Source organism: Megascapheus bottae, chromosome 18 (assembly GCF_031878675.1).
Source record: "Megascapheus bottae isolate mThoBot1 chromosome 18, mThoBot2.hap1, whole genome shotgun sequence".
NCBI lineage: Eukaryota > Metazoa > Chordata > Mammalia > Rodentia > Geomyidae > Megascapheus > Megascapheus bottae.
Genome location: NC_143526.1, coordinates 19,060,849 through 19,081,833, shown reverse-complemented (window position 1 = coordinate 19,081,833; position 20,985 = coordinate 19,060,849). Strand labels below are relative to the sequence as shown.

Sequence of the window (20,985 nt, the reverse complement as noted above, 5' to 3'; positions counted from 1 at the left end):
TTCAAACTTGATGTCTTATGCCTTTGCCTTACGCGTAAACTACAGGTATACATCCCTATACTCAGTTGAAATGTTATTTTAAATAATATTCAGCCATAGATAACAAGCATAATGTGTGAGTTTTCATTATGGAGGTAAAGGAATACAGAACTCATCTTCCAGTTTCACAACTTTGTGCAAGTAACAGAATATTTCAGAACTAGAATGTGTTATTTACAGAGTTCTAAGTGCTCTTTCTTTTTGCTAATTGTGATTGTTAATTCCTTCTCTCTTTATTGTGTTTAGTTTTAGGTAACTACTACAGATTTAATTATACCTTCTGAAACTTTGACTTTTCAATTTCAGTTACATTGGTGTGTTAGTTACATCTTGTTATGTGATAGCATGAATCCATTATCATATGCTTTACTGTGCAGATTTAGACTTCTATAAAATAAACCAAGTCATGTTAAACATACATATGTTTAGTAATTATTCAATCATTTTACCATATATTTGTCTCTCTGTTAATCAGCAGGATCTAGCATAGTGATGTTTTCCAATCATGTGTTGGTTTTGCATTCCAGAAATCATATGGAATTGTTCACGTGTAAGGTTTTGGAATACATTAAAAATTCTGTAAAATTCCCAGACAGCAATATTTTAAAACATTTTTTTTGTTTTGTGTTAGACAGTAGAGACAAAAACAGGCAAGGATTTCAGAAGTTTATCTAAGAGCTGCCCATTTATGACCCATAATGTGTATAGATATACATGTAAGTGAAAGAATTTACATAATACCTTTATGTTTCATACAGCTAGTATTTTAATTCTGTATTGTTTCATAATGGTTTTTGTTTGTAGTCTGTAAAATTGATTTCAGAACCTTCAACTTGAAGTTACTCATACTTAAATAATAATAAAGAGGACAAAATTATGAGATTTTAATTTTTTCTGATTTTATTTAAAAATTATTGTTTATTTGACCGAGCATTTATTTTCCTTGTTTTGGTAAACTGAGATTTTTGTACATTTTACTAAAAGAACAAAACCTTCCTTTTCTTTGGAGAACAGCTTTATGAACACAGTTATTTATTTTTATTTTTATTTTTACTTTTATTGTCAGGGTAATGTATAGAGGGGTTACAGTTATATTCGCCAGGTAGTAGGTGCATTACTTCTCACACATTGATACCCCTTCTCATGGTTTTTGCGCCCATTTTTCTCCTCCCACTCCCTCCCAATCATCTTGTTTCCATTCCTTCCCTTTCCTATTTCAAATACACAAATAAACATAAATACTGTATACCAGGTAACAAAGTAAAATACAGTAACAATATGAGATTAACCAAAGGGGAACACAAGAGAAGAGAAATAATGAGAAAGGGTATCAATGTATGTGAAGTAATGCACCTTCCATCTGGAGAATGTAATGTAACCCTTCTATTAATTACAATAAAAATATATGAAAAAAAGAGCAACAATCACTCAAGATAAAGCTCTTATTTCTATATCCTGGAGATCCTTTCATTTAGTCTCATCCTATATGACCTTATGTAACTAGGTTTTGAGCTATTATAATCCTCTGCTAGGAGAGTCCTAGATGAACACAGTTCATTTTTTTTTTTTTTGCCAGTCCTGGGCCATGAACTCAGGGCCTGAGCACTGTTCTTAGACTTTCTCAAGGCTAGAGCTCTACCACTTGAGCCTCAGCAACACTTCTGGCTTTTTTCTATGGATGTGGTACCAAGGAATTGAACCAGGGTCCTCGTGCATGCTAGGCTAAACTCCAGGCCCAACACAGTTCATTTTTAAACAAGATTATGTTAACTATTTGGTTGTATTATTCTCTGTAAGTTTTAGCCTGAGAACCAAATTTTTAAAATAATATAATTGTTAACTAAATCAAATTTTAGAATATCAACTTGTAGAAAAAATATATTTAATGCCTAACCTCTCTTCTTAAGAATCTTCAATACATAATGGCATTAAGTTAAAAAAAAAAGTTGTTTAATTGGAGAGTTAAGTCCATTGATATTGAGAGTCAGGATTGAGAAATATTTATTAGTTCCTGCCATTTTTACAAGCTTTCATTAGGCCCTGTGTCTTGATAGTTTTTGTGGTACTTAGATGTTATGAGTTTTAGGTGCCATGTCTTTCTCTGTATTACATTTGTGTTGGTTTTCCATGTGTAGAACATCTTTGAAAATTTTCTGTAGTGTTGGTTTTGTTGCTACATAATGTTGAAGCTTTTCCTTGGAATGGGATGTTTTTATTGTTCCCTCAGTTATGAATGAGAGCTTAGCTGGGTACAGTATTCTTGGCTGGTAGTTATTTGACTTCAGGGCATGGTATATATCGTTCCAATCTCTTCTTGCTTGCATGGTCTCTGCTGAGAAATCTGGGGTTATTCTGATTGGTTTGCCTTTATAGGTGATTGTTCTCTTCTCCCTGACTGCTTTTAGGATCTTATCTTTGGCATCTATTGATCCAGTTTGGATTATAATGTGGCGGTGGGATGTCCTTTTCTGGTCAGGTCTGTTTAGGGTTATTAAAGCTTCTTGTATCTGGATGGGCCTGCCCTTCTGGATATTTGGGAAGTTCTCTGAGATGATTCCCTGAAGTATATTTCCAATACCATTGACCTCTTTCTCTAGACCCTCCTCAATACCAATTAGCCTTAAATTAGGCTTCCTAATTGTATCTTGGACCTCCTGTAGCATTTTCTCATATTTCCTAGATTTGAATTGACTCATTTTCTGTTCTTTTTTTTATAACAACTAAATTATCTTCAACCCCGGAAATTCTCTCTTCTGCATTGTCTAACCTGCTATCAAAGATGGGCCAAAGACTTAAAGAGAGTCTTCTCTGAAGAAGAAACAAAAATGGCCTATAGACACATGAAGAAATGCTCAACATCTCTGGTCATAAAAGAAATGCAAATCAAAACAACTCTAAGATTCTACCTCACTCCAGTTAGAATGGCTAGGATCAAGAAAACTAATAACAACAGATGCTGGAGGGGATGTGGCCAGGAGGGATCACTACTACACTGTTGGTGGGAGTGCAAACTCATTCAACCACTATGGAAAGCAGTATGGCAGTTCCTCAAAAGACTAAACATAGAGCTCCCCTATGACCTAGCAATTCCACTACTTGGCATTTACCCAATCATCCAGAAACAAAGACATACTAAATCCACCAGCACAACAATGTTCATTGCAGCACTATTTACCATAGCAAAGATATGGAACCAACCTAGATGTCCCTCAGTTGATGAGTGGATCAACAAGATGTGGTATTTGTACACAATGGAATTCTATGCTGCCATCAGAAAGAAAGACATTGCCCCATTTGTTAGGAAATGGAAAGACTTAGAAAAAATCATATTAAGTCATGTAAGCCAGACTCAAAGGAACATAGGCTCAATGGTTTCCCTCATTTGTCATAATCAGTAGAAACTTGGGCTCTCCTAGCAGAGATTTACAGTAGAGCAAAACCTTGATCAAAAGGCCATATAGTAGGACACTAAATGAAAGGATCTCTAGGATATAGAAACATAAGCCATGTAATGAATGATTGTTGTTCTTAAGGTATTATGTTATCTCTCATCTCTTTTGCTGTCCCTTGATCATCTCGTATTGTTACAGTATCTCACTTTGTTACCTGATATATCAGATATATTTGTATTTGGTTATTTGAAATTGGATAGGGAAGGGGGGAAAACAAGATGAGGGTTGAGGGTGGGGGAGAGGGAAATGGGGACCAAGACATGTGAAAGGGTATCAATGTATGGGAATTAATGCACCATCTATCGGGCAAATATCATGTAACCCTTCTATTAATTACAATAAAAATATATGAAAAAAACAAAAAAAATAAAATAGTCTTTGTTGGTACTAAAAAAAGTTGTAAATATATATGGGTAAAGTATGTCAAAGTTACAGAGGTGTATGTGTGTTTGTGAACATTGTGAGGCTGATTCTTATTATGGAGACAGAATTACACAGTGATTAAACACATGGATTCTACAAGTCAATTTTTATGGTTCAAATTTTGTTAAAGTCTTTTAAGACTTTGTGCAAGTTAGCTGCTTGATCTTCCTGTGTTTCAGTTTCCATAAATGTCTTTGGAAATTGTAGTAATTGAAAGTATTATTATATTAAAGCAGGACATATAAAATAGATGGGTATATTTGATCTTAAAAGAGGACAGGATTAGTGTGCATATACATGGCTACATTGTTCTTAATGATGTCATGCTGAATTCTCTTATGTTCCTTCTTGTTCCCTCCTTTCCTTCCTCTCCTCTTCTCTTTCTCCCTTCTTTCTCCCTCCCTCCTTCTTTTTTCTCTTACATACCCTTCTAGTTTAACAGCCCACTTATTTAATTGAACGAAGAATCAATTCCTTGCCTTTCATCCAAGCTCCAACATTTACAAAGCCTCCGTGAATGAAAAATTTTAGCAAAAGATTTGCCTTTTCATTTTACTCTCCAAACTAGTCCAAGTAGAGAAAGTCAAGAAAACCTTTAGATAAAGGTCACATAATTGCATAAAATCCACATTCTAGTCAAATGATAATAAAGCAACCACAAGTAACTTTAGTACCAGGAAGAATATGAATACTATAAGGAAGAATCAAAATGCTTTGGGATTACAGAGATGGAGAAATGACATTGACACAATGTTTTATGAAAATAAAGACAGTCAAGCTGAGTTCTAAAAAAATTTAGGCGGAAAACTAGAGGGCTGTTGGATGGGATGAAAGTAACAAAGAACATTACAAAGTTATAGGACAGAAAATTGAATATTTGTTGATTCACTCATAAGAACAAGGAAAGCTCCACAAGTTGGAGAGTAGTGGCATAATAAGATTGGAAACTACCCAGGTTTTAAGGTTAAAACCTTAGAGGGTGGGTGGTTTGGGAGTCATTAAGGAAGCTACAAATAAATTTAGGCCCAAACTAGCATGTTTCCTTCAGCTTGAAAAATCACAGTATCACTGCTTTCTTCCTTCTTCCTTCCTTCTCTTCTTCCCTCCCTCCCTCCCTCCCTCCCTCCCTCCCTCCTTTTCTCTCTCCCTGGCACGCTACAGAAGGTCCAAGATACAATTTAAGGCTAATTGGTATTGAGGAGGGTCTGGAGAAATAGGTCAATGGTATTGGAAATATACTTCAGGGAATCATCTCAGAGAACTTCCCAAATATCCAGAAGGGCAGGCCCATCCAGATACAAGAAGCTTTAATAACCCCAAACAGACCTGACCAGAAAAGGACATCCCACCGCCACATTATAATCCGAACTGGATCAATAGAGGCCAAAGATAAGATCCTAAAAGCAGTCAGGGTGAAGAGAACAATCACCTATAAAGGCAAACCAATCAGAATAACCCCAGATTTCTCAGCAGAGACCATGCAAGTAAGAAGAGATTGGAACGATATATACCATGCCCTGAAGTCTAGTATGCACAAACCCTGGCTTAAGTCCTCAGCACCACACATAAAAGTGATGCCTTTTACACAAGGACAGTATTGGTCGCTTAATTTTAAGATTCAGTTAATAGTTTATTTCTTATAATTTATCCTAACAACATAAATGGATTTTTTGTATATTTGATTGAATTCATTTTGCTTTTACTGTTATAGTAGGATTTCATTTTCTCTCCATTTGGAAAAATGAAACTATAACTAAAGTGGCTCATTGTTGTGTTTAGAATAGAGCTGAAATAGCCATACAGATGCCAGAACTTGTAATGAAGTCATAAATGTAACTAGTAAACAGCATTTCAATGCCAATACATATATGTTGGGGCCAATGAATCTGTAAATTTGATGATTTTGCATTATTGAGCAAAGGAAAAGCTAACACATATAGAAGATATGTGGTTAATACATGTTTGTTTTTATTATGTGTTTCTCTTGTCCTTGGGATGTTGTATGATATAAAAATTTGTCACATAATAGCAAAAACTACCGAGACCTTTGTACTTTTTGCTCTCAAAGTGTGGTAATAACTCTAAAACAATTATTATGAATGTTAAATGAGAACCTGTGTAACATACTACTTGAGAACATGGCCTGAGTTCAAATCTATTTTGTACTTACCAGTTGTGTATGCTTGGTCAAACCACTTCATTTGTATACACTTTAGTACAGTAATAGTAGCATCAACTACATGTATTTTTTTATTAGAAACATCGGACTTAATATTTTAAGCATTAGAATGATACATAGAGCAAATTCTATACAAACAATTCAATACAAGACTAGAGCTATGCAAAAATGTTAGTAAGAGTGAAATGCTTTTTTTTTTGGTTTGTTTTTGTCAGTTGTAGGGCTTGAAGTCAGGGCCTGAGCACTGTCCTGGGACTTTTCCTCAAGGCCAGAGCTCTAACACTTGAGCCATAGCACCACTTTCAGCTTTTTTCTATGTCTGTGTTACTGAGGAATTGAGCCTGGGCTTTTGTGTATGTTAGACAAGCACTCCACCACTAGGCCACACTCCTGGCCCTGAAATGCTTTTATGCAGATAAGATTATGATTCATACAATATAAAATGAATACTTAGGAGCTATTTAAACTTTAGATGAACTGAAAATTGACAGAAGCATACCAGACAGCAAAGAAATTTGAAATGAATTTACAAATAAACAAGATGTAAATACAAAAGAACTGGATAGTGTTCAGAACTGGAATAAGCATGGATACTAGGTATAGTGGATGCATTCATTAAACTGCCATCCAAGATTATGCAGGAGAATCAATTACATCGGAATGAATAAATAATAAAGAATGATAACAGCCAGGTGCACACATGTAAACTTAGCTACATAGGGGGCTGAGATCTGAGGATTGTAGTTTGAACCAGCCCAAGCAGGAAAGTCCATGAGATGAGGAGGACTCCTCCTCCTCCTCCTCCTCCTTCTCCTCCCCCCTCCTCTTCCTCCTCTCCCTCCTCGCCCCTCCTCCTCCTCCTTTTAACTACAATTAGCCACCAAAGAACCAGAAGTGGAGCTGTGGCTCAAGTGGTGGAGTGCTGGTCTTAAACAAAAAATCATCAGAAACAGTGCCCTGGCCCTGAATTCAAGCCCCAGGAACCCTCTTGCTCTCTCCTGCTCTCTCTCTCTCTCACATACATAAAGAATGATAATAATTCTAATTCTATTATGATCATGTTTAATATTGCTGGTTTTTATTTATCACTTTATGTAAAGCAGCCTATTTTTTTTTTCTAAAGTTTTCTGCGAACCATAGTAATCCTGTATACTTTTGGTAAAAAGAAACTGAGTCTGGTGATTTAGGCCATCCAGTACTTGGTTGGTGGAGACAGAAGAATAATGATTTGTAGGCTAGCCTAGACTACATAGAGAGTTGAGGCCAGCCAGGCCTATGTAGAAGTACAAGTCACCAAGTAAACAAATGTAAGAAAATAAACAACAAACAAAATGAGTGAAATATTTTTATCTTCTATCTATACTTGATCTTCCAGGTCTCAGAAGCTCTTATTGAATATTTTTATTTTCTTAGCAATATAATTATAAGTTAATAAGAATTTGTTCTCCTTGTCCCAGGGCATAATTGGGAATAATCAGTTGATAATGTGGCTTTTGGTGAATGGCATATTTGTGAATGATGCATCGAATCAGATATACTCAGATACTTCATTGTTTTTCCTTTCCATTACGATTCAATCCTAAAGACCACTTTGGGGATATGGATTTTTAATCTCTACAAGCTAGATATTTGGGGGGAGGGTATATCAGATTAGGGTCTATAAGTCTATGTCTTCCATGATTTGTTTTTTAATCACTTTATATTTGTTATCTATTATTGTTTAATAAACCATCAAAAAGATATACTCAGATACTTTAAAATTATAAAGATTTCCAGGGGCAATGACTCAATCCTGTAATACCAAATTACTCAGAAGGCAGAGGTCAGAAAGATCATAATTCCAAACCAGCTAGGCAAAAATGTTGGGGAGACCATTTCTCAACCAAAAAGCTGGGAATACTGATTCATATCTGCCTGTCTTTCCACCTGTTTAGTCGATCTGTTAGCTGGAAAATTTTGGACCAGGCTAGCCAGGGCAAAAGACTCAAGACACTTCATGAAAAGTAACTGAAGTAAAAAGGCGATGGTCATCCAGGAGTGTGGCCTTGTGGTAGAGTGCTTGTCTATCATGTATGACACCCTGGGTTCGATTCCCTGGTATCACATACACAGAAAAAGCTGAAAGTGGTGCTGTGGCTCAAGTGGTAGAGTGATAGCCTTGAAAAAGACGAACGACAGTGCCCAGGCCCTGAGTTCAAGCCCCAGGACTGGCAAAAAAAAGGTAGGGTTATATGACTTAAATGATAGCTGCGTCAGGCCCTGAGATCAAACCCCAGCACCACCATAAAACAGCAAAACAAAAGTAACATTTAGAAGCTGTTAAACTCATATTCATTGAGGGTCCTTTATAATTTATAGGTTTGTAATGAATTGCCTGGAAAAGCTGTCATTTATTATAATCTAGTAATCATTAGCTAGAAATAAAGATTTTTAAAAATTTTATTATAATAGATTATTTGATGAAGGAAGTCAAAGTCTTGTGCTGAGTCTTTGTCATTGGTCCAGACAGTGACAATTTGGCACGAGCATCTGCAAAACAGGATCTCTCTAGATTGTTGGTAATAATGATAATAAACAATAGTGTTTTATTAAATAAAAATTTGAATAAATAGATGTGTTCCATGCATGATCAATGCAGTTGCAGAAATAATAGTTTTTACTTTGTAGAAAAAGAGTGGTATTTGTCAGTAACTTATAGTTGGAGAAACATTTAATGTCATGAAATTGTACTAACTATATAGTGTGTAGAAATTTTATGGAGTGAGGTATGAAGAAAATAAATTATTCAAAGTCTCACAGCTATGAATTGGCAGAAGAAAGAATTAAACATTTAGTCTGGTAGTGTAGTGTGCTTTAATTTAACCATTATCTGCCAGAGGAAAATAGTACTCTAGAAGTCTCTGAAATCATCTACTTATTATAGATCTTAATATTTTAAAGTCTCTTGAAGTCTTTCTCTGACACATTTCTCACAGTATCAGCCCCTTACCCCAATAATGTATTGCCACTGGTGCCCAAAGTGATTGCTAGTATTTTGTAGAAAGAAGGATTGTTTTAGTGGCCACAGACGATTTCCTTAGTTTTTACCAGTTTTTTCCCTATAGCTATTGGGGCCCAAAGACAATTTAGCTCTAAGTAACTCACACCTTATCATTTCAGATCACCCAGAGAGTTGAAACTGTATGCTTAACTGAGAGCATTTTAGTAATGGAGTAGCTTCATGTTCCCCAATCAGAAATGTTTTAAAAATTTGAGTTTATTAACAAGCTTCACTAAAAGTATATTCAAGGTATGTTTATGCATAATAAACCTTTTAATAGTTTAGGGGATTTGTTTGTTAGTGTTGCTGTTTGTTAAGCAATACAATTCAAATATATTCATCTAAATACTTAAAAATATATCATTCTAGAATATGATGTCTTCAGTTTTATTTATTCCTCATAAAATTTTATTAAAAAGTAAACAGAATCATGTTATAGACCAAATGGCTTCTTCTAAACATAGTTTGCTGTTGGGTAGAGCGAATTCTTTTTGCTTTTCTTTTTGTAGTTAGCAGCGCCCTCTAGAGTGAAAGGTTAAATCCAACTGAATAAGAAAGGAGCAATTTCACAAATTCAGTTATCCCAGAAATCTTTAAGGACAGCTTTTTATTTAGAAGTAGCAAAGAGTGAACTTTAATATGTATAAATAAATGTTCATTGAAAGATGTTCTCTAAGTAACTGGTAAAAATAGTCTTTATTGTGAAAAATCTATTTTTTTCTCTATACTGGCACATCTTTTACTTATCTCCTTTTGAATGTAGTGTTATATGATTTTTGTCTGCAATAAAATCAATACAAAATGTTGATTTTTAAAAATACAAAAATATAATTTTGTTTAGACTGCTATGCTGAAGAGTTACCATTTCATAAATCAGATAATGAATAAATTTCATTTCTTTTTTGACAGTGTCAGAAATGTTTTGCTAAATAATTTAACTTGCTCAAATCTATTAAATGTCCTTAAGTATACAATAGTGCATTTGTATTGAAAAATATCTAAAATAAAAAATAAACCATACTTTTGGAACTTACACACTGTCTTCTACTTTAATTTTTTTTATACTGATACTGGGGCTTGAATTCAAGGACTGGGAGCTGTCCCTATGCTTTTGTGATCAAGGCCAGTGTTCTACAACTTGAGCCACAGCTCCACTTCCAACTTTTTGATGGTTTCTGGAGATGAAAGTGCCCTGGTCTTCCCTGCCCAGGCTGGCTTTGAACTTCAATCCTTGGACTTCCACCTCCTGAGTAGCTAGGATTACAAGAATGTACATATTTGTTCTTTTTAAGAGCATAGGACTGGCCGGGAATTTGGCCTGGTGGTTAAAGTGCTTGCCTAGCATGCACGAAGACCCGGTTCGATTCCTTGGTACCACATATATAGGAAAAGCCGGAAGTGGTGCTGAGGCTCAAGTGGTAGAGCTCTAGCCTTGAGAAAGTCCAAGGACAGTGCTCAGGCCCTGAGCTCAAGCCCAGGACTGGCAAAAAAAAAAAAAAAAAAAAAAGAGCGTAGGACTCCTTGTTTCTTAAGTTGTCTTTATTAAAATGTCGCCTATTGAGGTTGGAGGCATGGCTCACTTGGTAGAGTGCTAGCCAATGACTGAAAGCTAAGAACTGATTTTAAGTTGAGGTCTCAGATTTTTTTTTTAAAGTTGGCTATTAAGAATTAATATGTATCTTCCTTTGTATTACAGAAGAAAATACTCAGGAAACATCACAAGTGAAGAAAAGCTTGAGTGAAAAAGTTTCTCTCTATAGAGGTGACATCACGTTGCTAGAGATAGATGCTATAGTCAATGCAGGTAAGTTGTTCATTCTCTGAGATATACTTTGCTATATGAGTATTGCTAATTTGAATGTTTTTTTTACAAATATAATTTTGAAAGGTATTCTTCCTGATATCAAAATGCCTTATGCATTTTTCCTTCCTGATTAAAAGCATGGATTTATTCTCTGTGTGTGCTATAATTGGAGTAGTTGGTGTTAAGGTGAGCCTGAGGTATTGGACTACTGCAAAAGCAACAAATTGTTAGAGTAAGTTATTTGGAAGAAAGTTAGGTTTTTTTTAAATCTTTATTATGAAATGCCTCATTTTAGCAGTTTTTTCCCCTAGTTCTGGGACTTGAACTCAGGTCTGTACCGAAGCCTCTTTGTGCTCAAAGATAGTACTATACCATTTGAGGCACATCACCATTTCTGGCTTTTTCTGAGTAGTTTATTAAGGATAGCATCACTTCTGGCTTTTCCTGAGTAGTTTATTGGAGATAAGAGTCTCATGAACTTTCTTGTCTAGGCTGTCTTTGAAACTCGATCCTCAGATTTCAGCCTCCTGAGTAGCTAGGACTACAGGTATGAGCCATTAGCTCCTGGCTAGTAGGCATATTTTAAATTGTTTAAATTATAGTTAGATTTTTCTATTTGTATATGGGTGAACATATTTTATATGTGAGTGTTTTTTTTTAAATAGAATTCTATATCTCTTGTCACTTTGTGGCTACATTTGAGAAAGACATAATAGCTGTCATTTTATAAAAATGCTATCATGAGGATGGTTAATGGTTTTATTTTGTGTTTTAAATTTAAGCTCCTTTTCATGTTGAAGGGTCAAATAAAAACAAATTTAGACTTTGGTAGTGACAACTTTTTATCCAAAACCTTGGATAACTGATTCCTGGGAGGAATCATCATAAAGAGGTTATTCACTTTTATTGCTCAAGAGTGGGCCAGAGTTCCGTGATTTTGAGGAAGGAGAGAAGACTGACTGAAGTTTAGTCAAATCTGATTAACAAAATCGACCCACTAGAATGGAAAATGGAGACAAACAGTTCATATGATTACATATGAGAGAACAGAACAGAAATATAGGTCTGTGTCTGGCATTATCACAGGTTACCAGGGATCATTTGCTGGTTTTATGTAAGTCATGAAGAGGATTGGTTCTTTTCAGGGACATGGTTTTATTTGTCAGAACGTAGATGGACGAATGAAAATGTTTTATTGTATTTGTTTTTCCTGAGTTCAGACTTTAGGTGAAATTTAATGTTGCCTCAAGTTTCCCTCTGGTGGTAAATAAGTTTATACAGGTTAGTAGGCAAATGCCTTGGGAGGTGAACAGAAGAGTCTAAAAAATGAGAACTGTAACTTCATGCAGGTTCTGGGGCCAGAGCAGGAAGGCTGGAAGTCTAGTCAGTAGACTAGAGGGAAGACTGTACTAGAGTCTTCCCTCAGTATTTTACTTTGCTTTTCATGTGACTGCTTTGCCATAATTGGGGTTCAGTTTTCCCTTGATTCCCTGTACTCTCTTGCTCCTTTGCTTTGGTGTCACCCTAAACTGTAAAATTCTTCTTGAGAGGGGAATCTTGGTCACCTAATATCTCCCCAGCTTGGCTCACTGGAGCAGGATGGTATTCATCCCAGTTTACTCTCTTAGACTGTAGTCTCCCAGATGTCTAGGTCCTGTGGGCTCCTTGAGGACCATTGGACCTCTTTCCAGCTTTAGAGTTTTAGTCAGACATTCCTTTAATTGCCAAGTTGTCAGCGAGTTATTACGTCTAAAATTCTATAAATATGTGAATTTTATTTACAGACATTTAAGGATCTTATACATTTCCCACTACCTTCCACTTTATTGAAGAGTCAAATCATTGAACCTAGTTTAATCCTGTGGAGTACATCTGCTTCCTTTAAAATTTTTTAAGTCATTTATATGCAGTTTTATCTTTCTTACACCTACTTACTACACCTAGCAGTAATAAGGTGTTTTCTTGGGTTTTGTTAACTGTGTATCTGTACTCTCCTCCTTGAGCATTGCATGATGCTTTTATCATTTGCTATCTATTTTTTTTGTTAAGAATGTTAAGAATGGGAGTCTTTAACTCCCATTTCTTACAAGGGAACAGGACATGTTCTCTTCTATTTCCTCATACTCTAGTGCTATTTATACTAAAATAAATCCTTCCTAAAACTTAAAAAAGCAATTTTGATACTACGTATTTGTTAAGTTGGATTAACCCAATTAAATTTGAACCTTTGACAAAAAGCATATTTTGTATTTGGGTCTGGACATAGTGAATCAGTTTAGTTCTGATTTCAAAACTGTTCGATCAATAAATAATAGTATTTATTGGTAGAAATGGGAGAGGAAATAATGGGGGAGAATGAAGGAAGGGTAACACTGATCAACATGCATTGTACTCATAATCTGATTTAAGGAATTATGACAACCTTGAATAACAAGTTAACAATAAAACTAAAGAAAACCATTCATAGGGACAATTTTATTGAAATAAAATGAAACATCATTATTCCATAACTAATTCTTTTTCATTTTTTCTTGGCCTTGTCTCTCTATATACATTTTTTATAGGTGACACACAGTATACATGGGTATGATGAATTAATATGAAGATAGGCGACAACTTTTGTTCACTCTCCAAAACCATTTGGCATCTTTAGCTCACATCCCCAGCTGTGATGATTATGATTTGGTCATGTTCTACAAATCACAAAGACAGCCACATCAGGAATTTCCTAGGTAGACTGGAGAGCAGTGCCAAGTGCACAGGCAATGGTTCCATTTACAGCCCTCAACTATACAGTTTGTTTGCCCAGTGTGGAAGGAGAGACACAGCTGTTAACCTTTCAAGCAGACATGGAAACATGGAAGAAATTTCAGGGTCCCTACAGTGAGAGGCAGGGCTCCAAGTCAAGGTGCCAAAGCAGCTCGTCATCACTTTCTATCACACTTCCAAATTCTCTTTCCGTGACCACATTAATGCACTGAAACACCTATTTATTTTAATAGGCATTGATGGAGGGTTTTGATATTTTAAACTTCTTCCAAAAAAGTGCTTGCTTAATTTCTTTAGGTTTATTGAATTAACTCAAGAACTGAGTTAAGTGGAGGAAGCAGGCAAATGAGGAAATAGTTTGATAGATAGCATGGCAAAGCGTTCCATTAGGGAAGTTTCAAGTGTTATGGCAAGCTGAAAAGCACATGACCAGGGAAGCAGGTGAGTGCATGATGACCCCAGCAAACTGCACATGCCTTAGTGTGAGAGTAAATGCAGACAGAGTCCAGATTATGAAATGTTTCCTGTGTCATCAAGGGCCAAGGTTTTATTTTTTTATTGAAGGATATAAGGAGTCAAAGAATTTTTCAGAGAGGAAAGATGTCTTATATATATATGGTCAGCAAAATCCACTAGGCAACAATGTGAGGAGGGATAAATTGGAAAATGCTAAATTTGAGGTGGAAACTAGAAGCAGAGATGAAATGATTTAATTTGAATTGAGTACTTAAGTTGAAATAAATCTGGGTTTTCCCCTCCCAGCTCACAATTGTAGTTACTGTTATTTCTGTCTCTATCCTAGCCATCTGTGGGATTATTGTTGGGTTATTCTGGTTTGAATTCATTTTGGTTTAGGATTCCCTCTGAGAGGCTATCTGGTCTTCTTGGATTGGATCAGAAAAATGGAGACAAAACTACTTGATCTTCCAACAGTAAACCTTAATTTCCTATTCTGTAAATGATGATAAAAACACTCATTTGAGCTCCAAGAATGGACTTGAGGACAAGAAGTTCAGTAGAAGTGAGACTTCAATGGTTGTCTTACAAGCCTGGATGTCTGGTGGGCAAGCATATCCCCTTGAGGTTACAGCATGCTGTTTATTCCCTAATGTGTATCCCCCCAGTGCCTTTCCTCACTAGCTGAGCACTATAACGTGTACATTCTTTCTTAACTTTGCTCAAGTTTCATTATTTTCTATTGAGTAATTTTAATATATAAACTTCTTGGGACAGGTTGGATTTTAGAAGAGGGTTTTGGTTGTCCATATCCTTTTAACCTCTTGTGGCAGGAAGGCTTTCCTGGATGTGTGCTTTCTGGTGTGTACACAGTCTGTGGTTACTTTCTCAATTCATTGTGGTTCATCCCTCCTTCTGCTGGTTGACCCTCATCTGATGTCCAATTTATCTACTACGCTATTTGTCTAAGAACCTAACAGGTACATAAACTTTATGATTATTACATTAGCAAACCCTTAAATCATTGCATAAGCAAAGTTGGTCCTAGTAATTTTTTTACTCAGGTGAGATATCTTGTCTACAGAGTAATGTCTTTGCCCACATAAATCCCTTAAGACATTGCTAAACCTGCTTCCACTAACACTGTCTCACCAATGTCAGGGTGATGTCTTCTTTTCTTGAGGCAATGTGCACTGTTTGTTCTTTATTTTCTTCCATATCTATTGGCCAATTCATTGGTGAATGTTAATTTACTTTTCCCTCTATTGACATGAAGTTGGCAGTCTTTTTTTTTTTTTTAGCTCCACTCTTCAGACAGCTCTCTATGTAAATCATATCATATCTTTCCTAGAGAATTGCATCAGAGTCCTGAATGCTTTGCTTCCAACTCCCATTTGCCTTTCAGATGCAGGCAGAATAACTTTTCTTATGTTCTTTTCTATGGCAACCTTTAGTGGCCACTGCTCGTAAGATTAAGTGAAACCACTGAGTGATTTGAACATGGCTTTCTTAGAATCCTTTCCTATCTCTCTCTTGCCACCAACCTGTATTTTTTGTTGTCTCTCTAACATATCCTTCGTTGCCCTTTGGGTAACTCATATTGTTACTGTGTCTGACTTTGTTACCTGGTATATTATATGTGCATCAATTTGTTTATTTGAAATAGGAAAGGGAGGGGGAGAAAACAAGATGGGAGGAGGGAAATGGGGAGAAAAACATAAGAAGGGGTATCAATGTGTGAGAAGTAATGCACCTACTATCTGGGGAATGTAACTGTAACCCCTCTATACATTATGTTGATAATAAAACAATAATAACAGTATCTAGCAAGTGCAAGACCTTGAATTCAAACCATAGTAAAACCAGAAAGAAAAACCAAACAAAAAGAAAACAATACAGCTTTCCCTTCTCATAATTTTCTTTTCTTTGTCTATTTTTCCCCTGAGTGGAATTATAATTTGCTTAATCCAAAACTGAAATTCACAGGGCATTGTTCCTTTTAAAGCTTAATTGTTTGGTTCTGTGGCCGAATTTTCGGCCACTTCTGTAACAGATCAGGGAAGAAACAGTCTTCCTGCTTACCTTTGTCCTTCCTGATCTCAGGTAAGGTGTATTTTCAATTTCCTACTGTAAGTGTAAGAAAATCACTTCCTCATTAAGTGGGGACCTCTTTCTTTTCTTGTTTCAGATTTTTTTTTTGGTGTACAAAGTTGATCAAAACAGTAGTCTGTATTGATTTTACAAACTTGGTAGTAGAGGGCTAGAAAGGCCTTGTTTCTCAACACTATTCTCAGAGATGTCCTCCACTCCCCAAGTATGGGATGGTTTTGATGGACATTTTTTTCAGTTATTAATGAAAGTATGACTTTAAAAATAATTTTCTCCAACATTGTTAATTTGATGAACATTGTTAATTTGATGAATTGTTTATTTGATGAATACTTTACAATTTATAGTTAGAAAGTATTATCCCTTTGTATTAGACAGCCTATATTCTGCAAAAATAAACCTTATCTCCTGTAAAAACAATTTTCTTTGTTGTGGTACAAGTGAAATTGTCTCTAATGATATAATACTGAACCAAAAATAAATAGATAAATTTCCCCCCTAAAATCTAGTAAAGACACAAACTCTTTGGTTAATAACTTAGAGCAAGTTAATTAAATCCTCTGACCGATGTAAACAGATGGCTTTCCTGGAAGTGCTGTGGTGGCTCAAGTGGTAGAGCACTAACCTTGAGGAAAAAGCCCAAGTACAGTGCCCAGGCCCTGAGCTCAAGCCCCAGGACTGGCAATAAACAAATAAAGGCCAAAATAGTGAGCTTTAAAAATAGTACTCCTGGATCTAAAAAATAAAGGCCTCCTATTAAAAAAAAATAAAGGCCAATGGTTACTGTCAGCTTTGTAAATCAAAGACATATATATACACCTCATATGTATTGTTTTATTAAACAATGTATACTTATTAATGGTAAAAAAAAAGATGGCTTTCAGAGGTATTACAGTAAGATGCTAGGCCTGCAGCACCTATCAATGCCCACAATATTATTAGTGCTGTGAGATATAAAGGAAACCTGGGACTATGCTCTACGTGGGGGCTGAAGCCTGACAAAGAAGGCGCTGCTGTCAGGAAATAAGGCAGCAATTGGTATCACAAGGAGTTACTAGAAGTCTATTTTAGAGGTATATGCGATTGTGAGGATATTAGCATCCTCTCAAAAAAATTTACAATTTGGCAAAAATGTTTAACTTCCAAAGGGCAAAATTGGTTGTTTTATTTTATTTTATTTTATTCAACAAGAAAGGAGAAAAGCAGGAGATGGAAAACTTAAGAATTTCTCAGTTTCTAGAAATAAAACTCAGGAAATGCTATGCTAAAGCATGAGAGTAAATATGTCCTCAACTTATATGTTTTTTTGGGGGGCAAAGGTACCGGGTTGAACTTAACCTTGGCTAGTCAGGAACTCCATTACATAAGCCAAGCCTTCAATCATATTCTACTTTAATTTTTAGATAGGGTCTTGTACTTTTTTCTCAGTCCAAATGGGACCAAGAATTTCCCAATTGTTGCTTTTTCTCTAACTGCTTTAAATACAGAAGTGTGCCATCACTGTTGGCCTATAAAGGGGGTTTAAGCAAGCACTGTTACAGTGATTTAAAAATTCATTTATTTTTCTGCTTCATAATTGTAATTTATGTGGATACAATGTCTCATGGATGTAATTCTAGCTACTTGGTAGGTGAAGATCAGGAGGACTGAGGTTCATGAGTATTTCAGGAAAAAGGCTTAACATGACCCCTATCTCAACAAAACAAGTCTGAAGTTTTTATTCACACCTCTACTCCTTGCTACAAAGGAAGCATAAGCAGGAGGATCACAGTTCATGACCTACCTGGTCTTGAAAAAGATAAGGATCTATCTGGAAAATGACCTAAATTCAAAGGACTAGAGGCATGACTCGGGTGGTAGAGGCATAGCAAGTGTGAAGTACTGAATTCAAAATCTTGGTATCAAATATTAAAAAAAAGAACCAACACTGAGCTTATACATTAGGCACAACAATCTCAAAGTCCACTTCTAGGTCTAGGGTAGGTAAGTGCCATGGGTACTGATTAAGATTTCTTTGACTCCTCAGCTTCAGAAGGTGAGCTAAGCCCTCTCAATGCTTATTTGCACATGGACTTGAGACAATTAGATTGAAACTGCAGAGCAAGGAATAAATCTCCTGGGAGAGTGAATAGTTTTACATTAAGATTTGTATTACAGTTCACATTAGGATTAATGTAATGGGAATTAGATTTTAACTGCCTCTGATTAATGGTGAATATGAATATCACACATTTCTGGTAATTATATAGTTTATCAGAGGTCAATTGTAGTTAAATTTGAATGATCAGTGCATTTCATAATGATGTTAACTGGTATTCTTTTTATATTTTAATTCTTTATTATCGAGGTAATGTATAGAGGGTTTGCAGTTATATTCACCAGATAGTAGGTGCATTACTTCTCACACATTGATACCCCTTCTTATATTTTTGTCCCTGTTTCCCTCTCACCACCCCCTAACTGGTATTCTTAATAGATCTAGTAGTTGTCTAGTAATTTCGAATTTACTGTCTTTTTGCTTTTCAAAATTACATAGGAAAATTGAAAGAAAGATATGTAGTTCTATTAATATTTACTGAAGCAAACATAATTTATTTGTTACATATATGAATGCCATGATTTGGTTGTTTTCCCCAAAGTTCACATGTTGACAGGGATCTCCAACACAACACATTTGAGAGATTAGACCTTTAAGAGGTGATTAGATATGCCCTTGTGAGTGAATTTATGCTTTTACCAAGATTGTGAAAGAGTGAATTAATAATTAAAACAATCAGTTTCTGATGGAGGAATGGGTTTGTTCTCCTGGTCCATCCATTCTTTATGTCTTCTCTCCTATCTCTCTTTCACCTTTCTCTGCCTTCCCTTCTCTTTCTTCTCTCTTCTCTTACCCTCTCCTGTTCCTTTCTTTCCTTCTTCTGTCTTCGTCCTTCTGTTCTTCCATGCATCTCTTCCTTTCCCACCTTTACCCATTTGATGACAATTTATCTATTATTTTATTTGTGTGTGTGTGTGTGTGTGTGTGTGTGTGTGTGTGTGTGTGTGTGTGTGTGTGTGTCTGTCTGTGTGTCTATGTGTCTGTGTATGCTGTACTGGGGCTTGAACTCAGAGCTTCGCACTGTTGCTTGGCTTTAGGGCTCAAGAGGTTCTAACATTTGAACTATAGCTCCACTTCTGCCTTTTTTGCTGGTTAATTAGAGATAAAAGTCTTTGGGATTTGTCTGATAGGCCTCAAACAATGATCCTCAAATCTCAGCCTCATGAGTAGCTAGGAAAATAGGCATGAGACACTGTTCCTGGCTTAGTCATCCTGTTATGAAGTAGCAATATGGTCTTCACTAGTTGCTAGTCCCTAGATCTTGGAATGCCCAGGCTTCCAAACTGAGAAATAAATTTCTCAAGCACTATATCAGTACAAAACAGTTTGAGATAATGAAAAAATTTCAGGAAGTTATTTTTCTTCTTTATTTGTGATGTTTGGAGGCCTGTTACTTTTTTGAACTCAGAAACAATTGGATAATGCCCATTATATCAACTGAATATAGTTGTACTTATTTGACTGCTTTCCTAAGCTTTGTGAAATAAATTACTAATGTGTATATGTATATATAGAAAGGGAAACGTGAATTTGATTTTTGAATTATTATATTTTATTCATATGAAAATATATCCAAATTGAAACAAGAAGATCTAAACCAACTAAACAGGCCTATTTCAAGTAATGAAATAGAAATGACAGTAAGAGACCTCCTATCCAAGAGAAGCCCAGTACCTGATGGATTCACAACTGAAGTCTATAAGGCCTTCAAAGCAGAGCTTTTTTTACCAGTACTCCTCAAACTCTTCAATGAAATTGAAAGTGAAGGCTCTTTGCCAAACTCAATCTATGAAGCCAGCATAACTCGCATCCCAAAAGTAGACAGGGACTCATCAAAGAAAAGAGAACTATAGATCCATTTCCTTGGTGAACGTTGGTGCAAAACTTCTCAACAAAACACTGGCCAATCATCTTCAGCAACTCATCAAAAATATTATACACTATGATCAAACAGGATTCATCAGAGGGATGCAATGTTGGTTCAATATATGGAAGTCAATTAATATAATTGATCACATCAACAGGAGCAAAGACAAGAATCACATGATTATCTCAGTAGATGCAGAAAAGGCATTTGATAAGATCCAACACTCCTTTTGAATTCATAGAACATTCCTCAGTATAATAAAGGCTGTGTATGACAAACTCACAACTAGCATTATGATTAATGGTGAAAAAGCTGTTTCCTCTAGAATCAGGAATGAGACAATGAAGCCTACTCTCTCCACTCCTCTTTAATAGAGTATTAGAATTTCTAGCCAGAGAAATAAGGCAAGAAGAAAACCTAAAGGGGACCCAAATAGGGAAAGAAAAAGTAAAACTTTCCCTTTTTGCAGATGATGATTTTGTATTTAGAGAAACCTATAGACTCTACTCCCAAGTTGCTTGAACTGATTTGAAACTTTGGCAAAGTAGCAGGGTATAAAATTAATCCTCAAAAATCAATGGCTTTCCTACATGCCAACAATGAAAAGAGCAAGGCAGAAATTAGGAAAGAAATTCCTTAAAGAAAATAAAATACTTAGGAATTAACTAAGGATGTAAAGAACCTTTATGATGAAAACTTTAAAAACCTGAAAAAGGAAATTAAAGCAGAACTGAGGAAGTGAAAAAACC

At 35.7% G+C, this 20,985-nt stretch overlaps 1 protein-coding gene across 1 annotated transcript in view; it reads left to right on the top strand.

Annotated features, from left to right (window-relative positions):
- The window catches only part of Macrod2 (mono-ADP ribosylhydrolase 2), a 1,707,616-nt gene that overhangs the window by 49,631 nt on the left and 1,637,000 nt on the right, over positions 1–20,985 (top strand). The window contains exon 3 of the mRNA XM_090352924.1: positions 10,830–10,937. Coding sequence (XP_090209050.1) covers positions 10,830–10,937 — 108 coding nt within the window. The remainder of the gene's footprint in view (positions 1–10,829; positions 10,938–20,985) is intronic.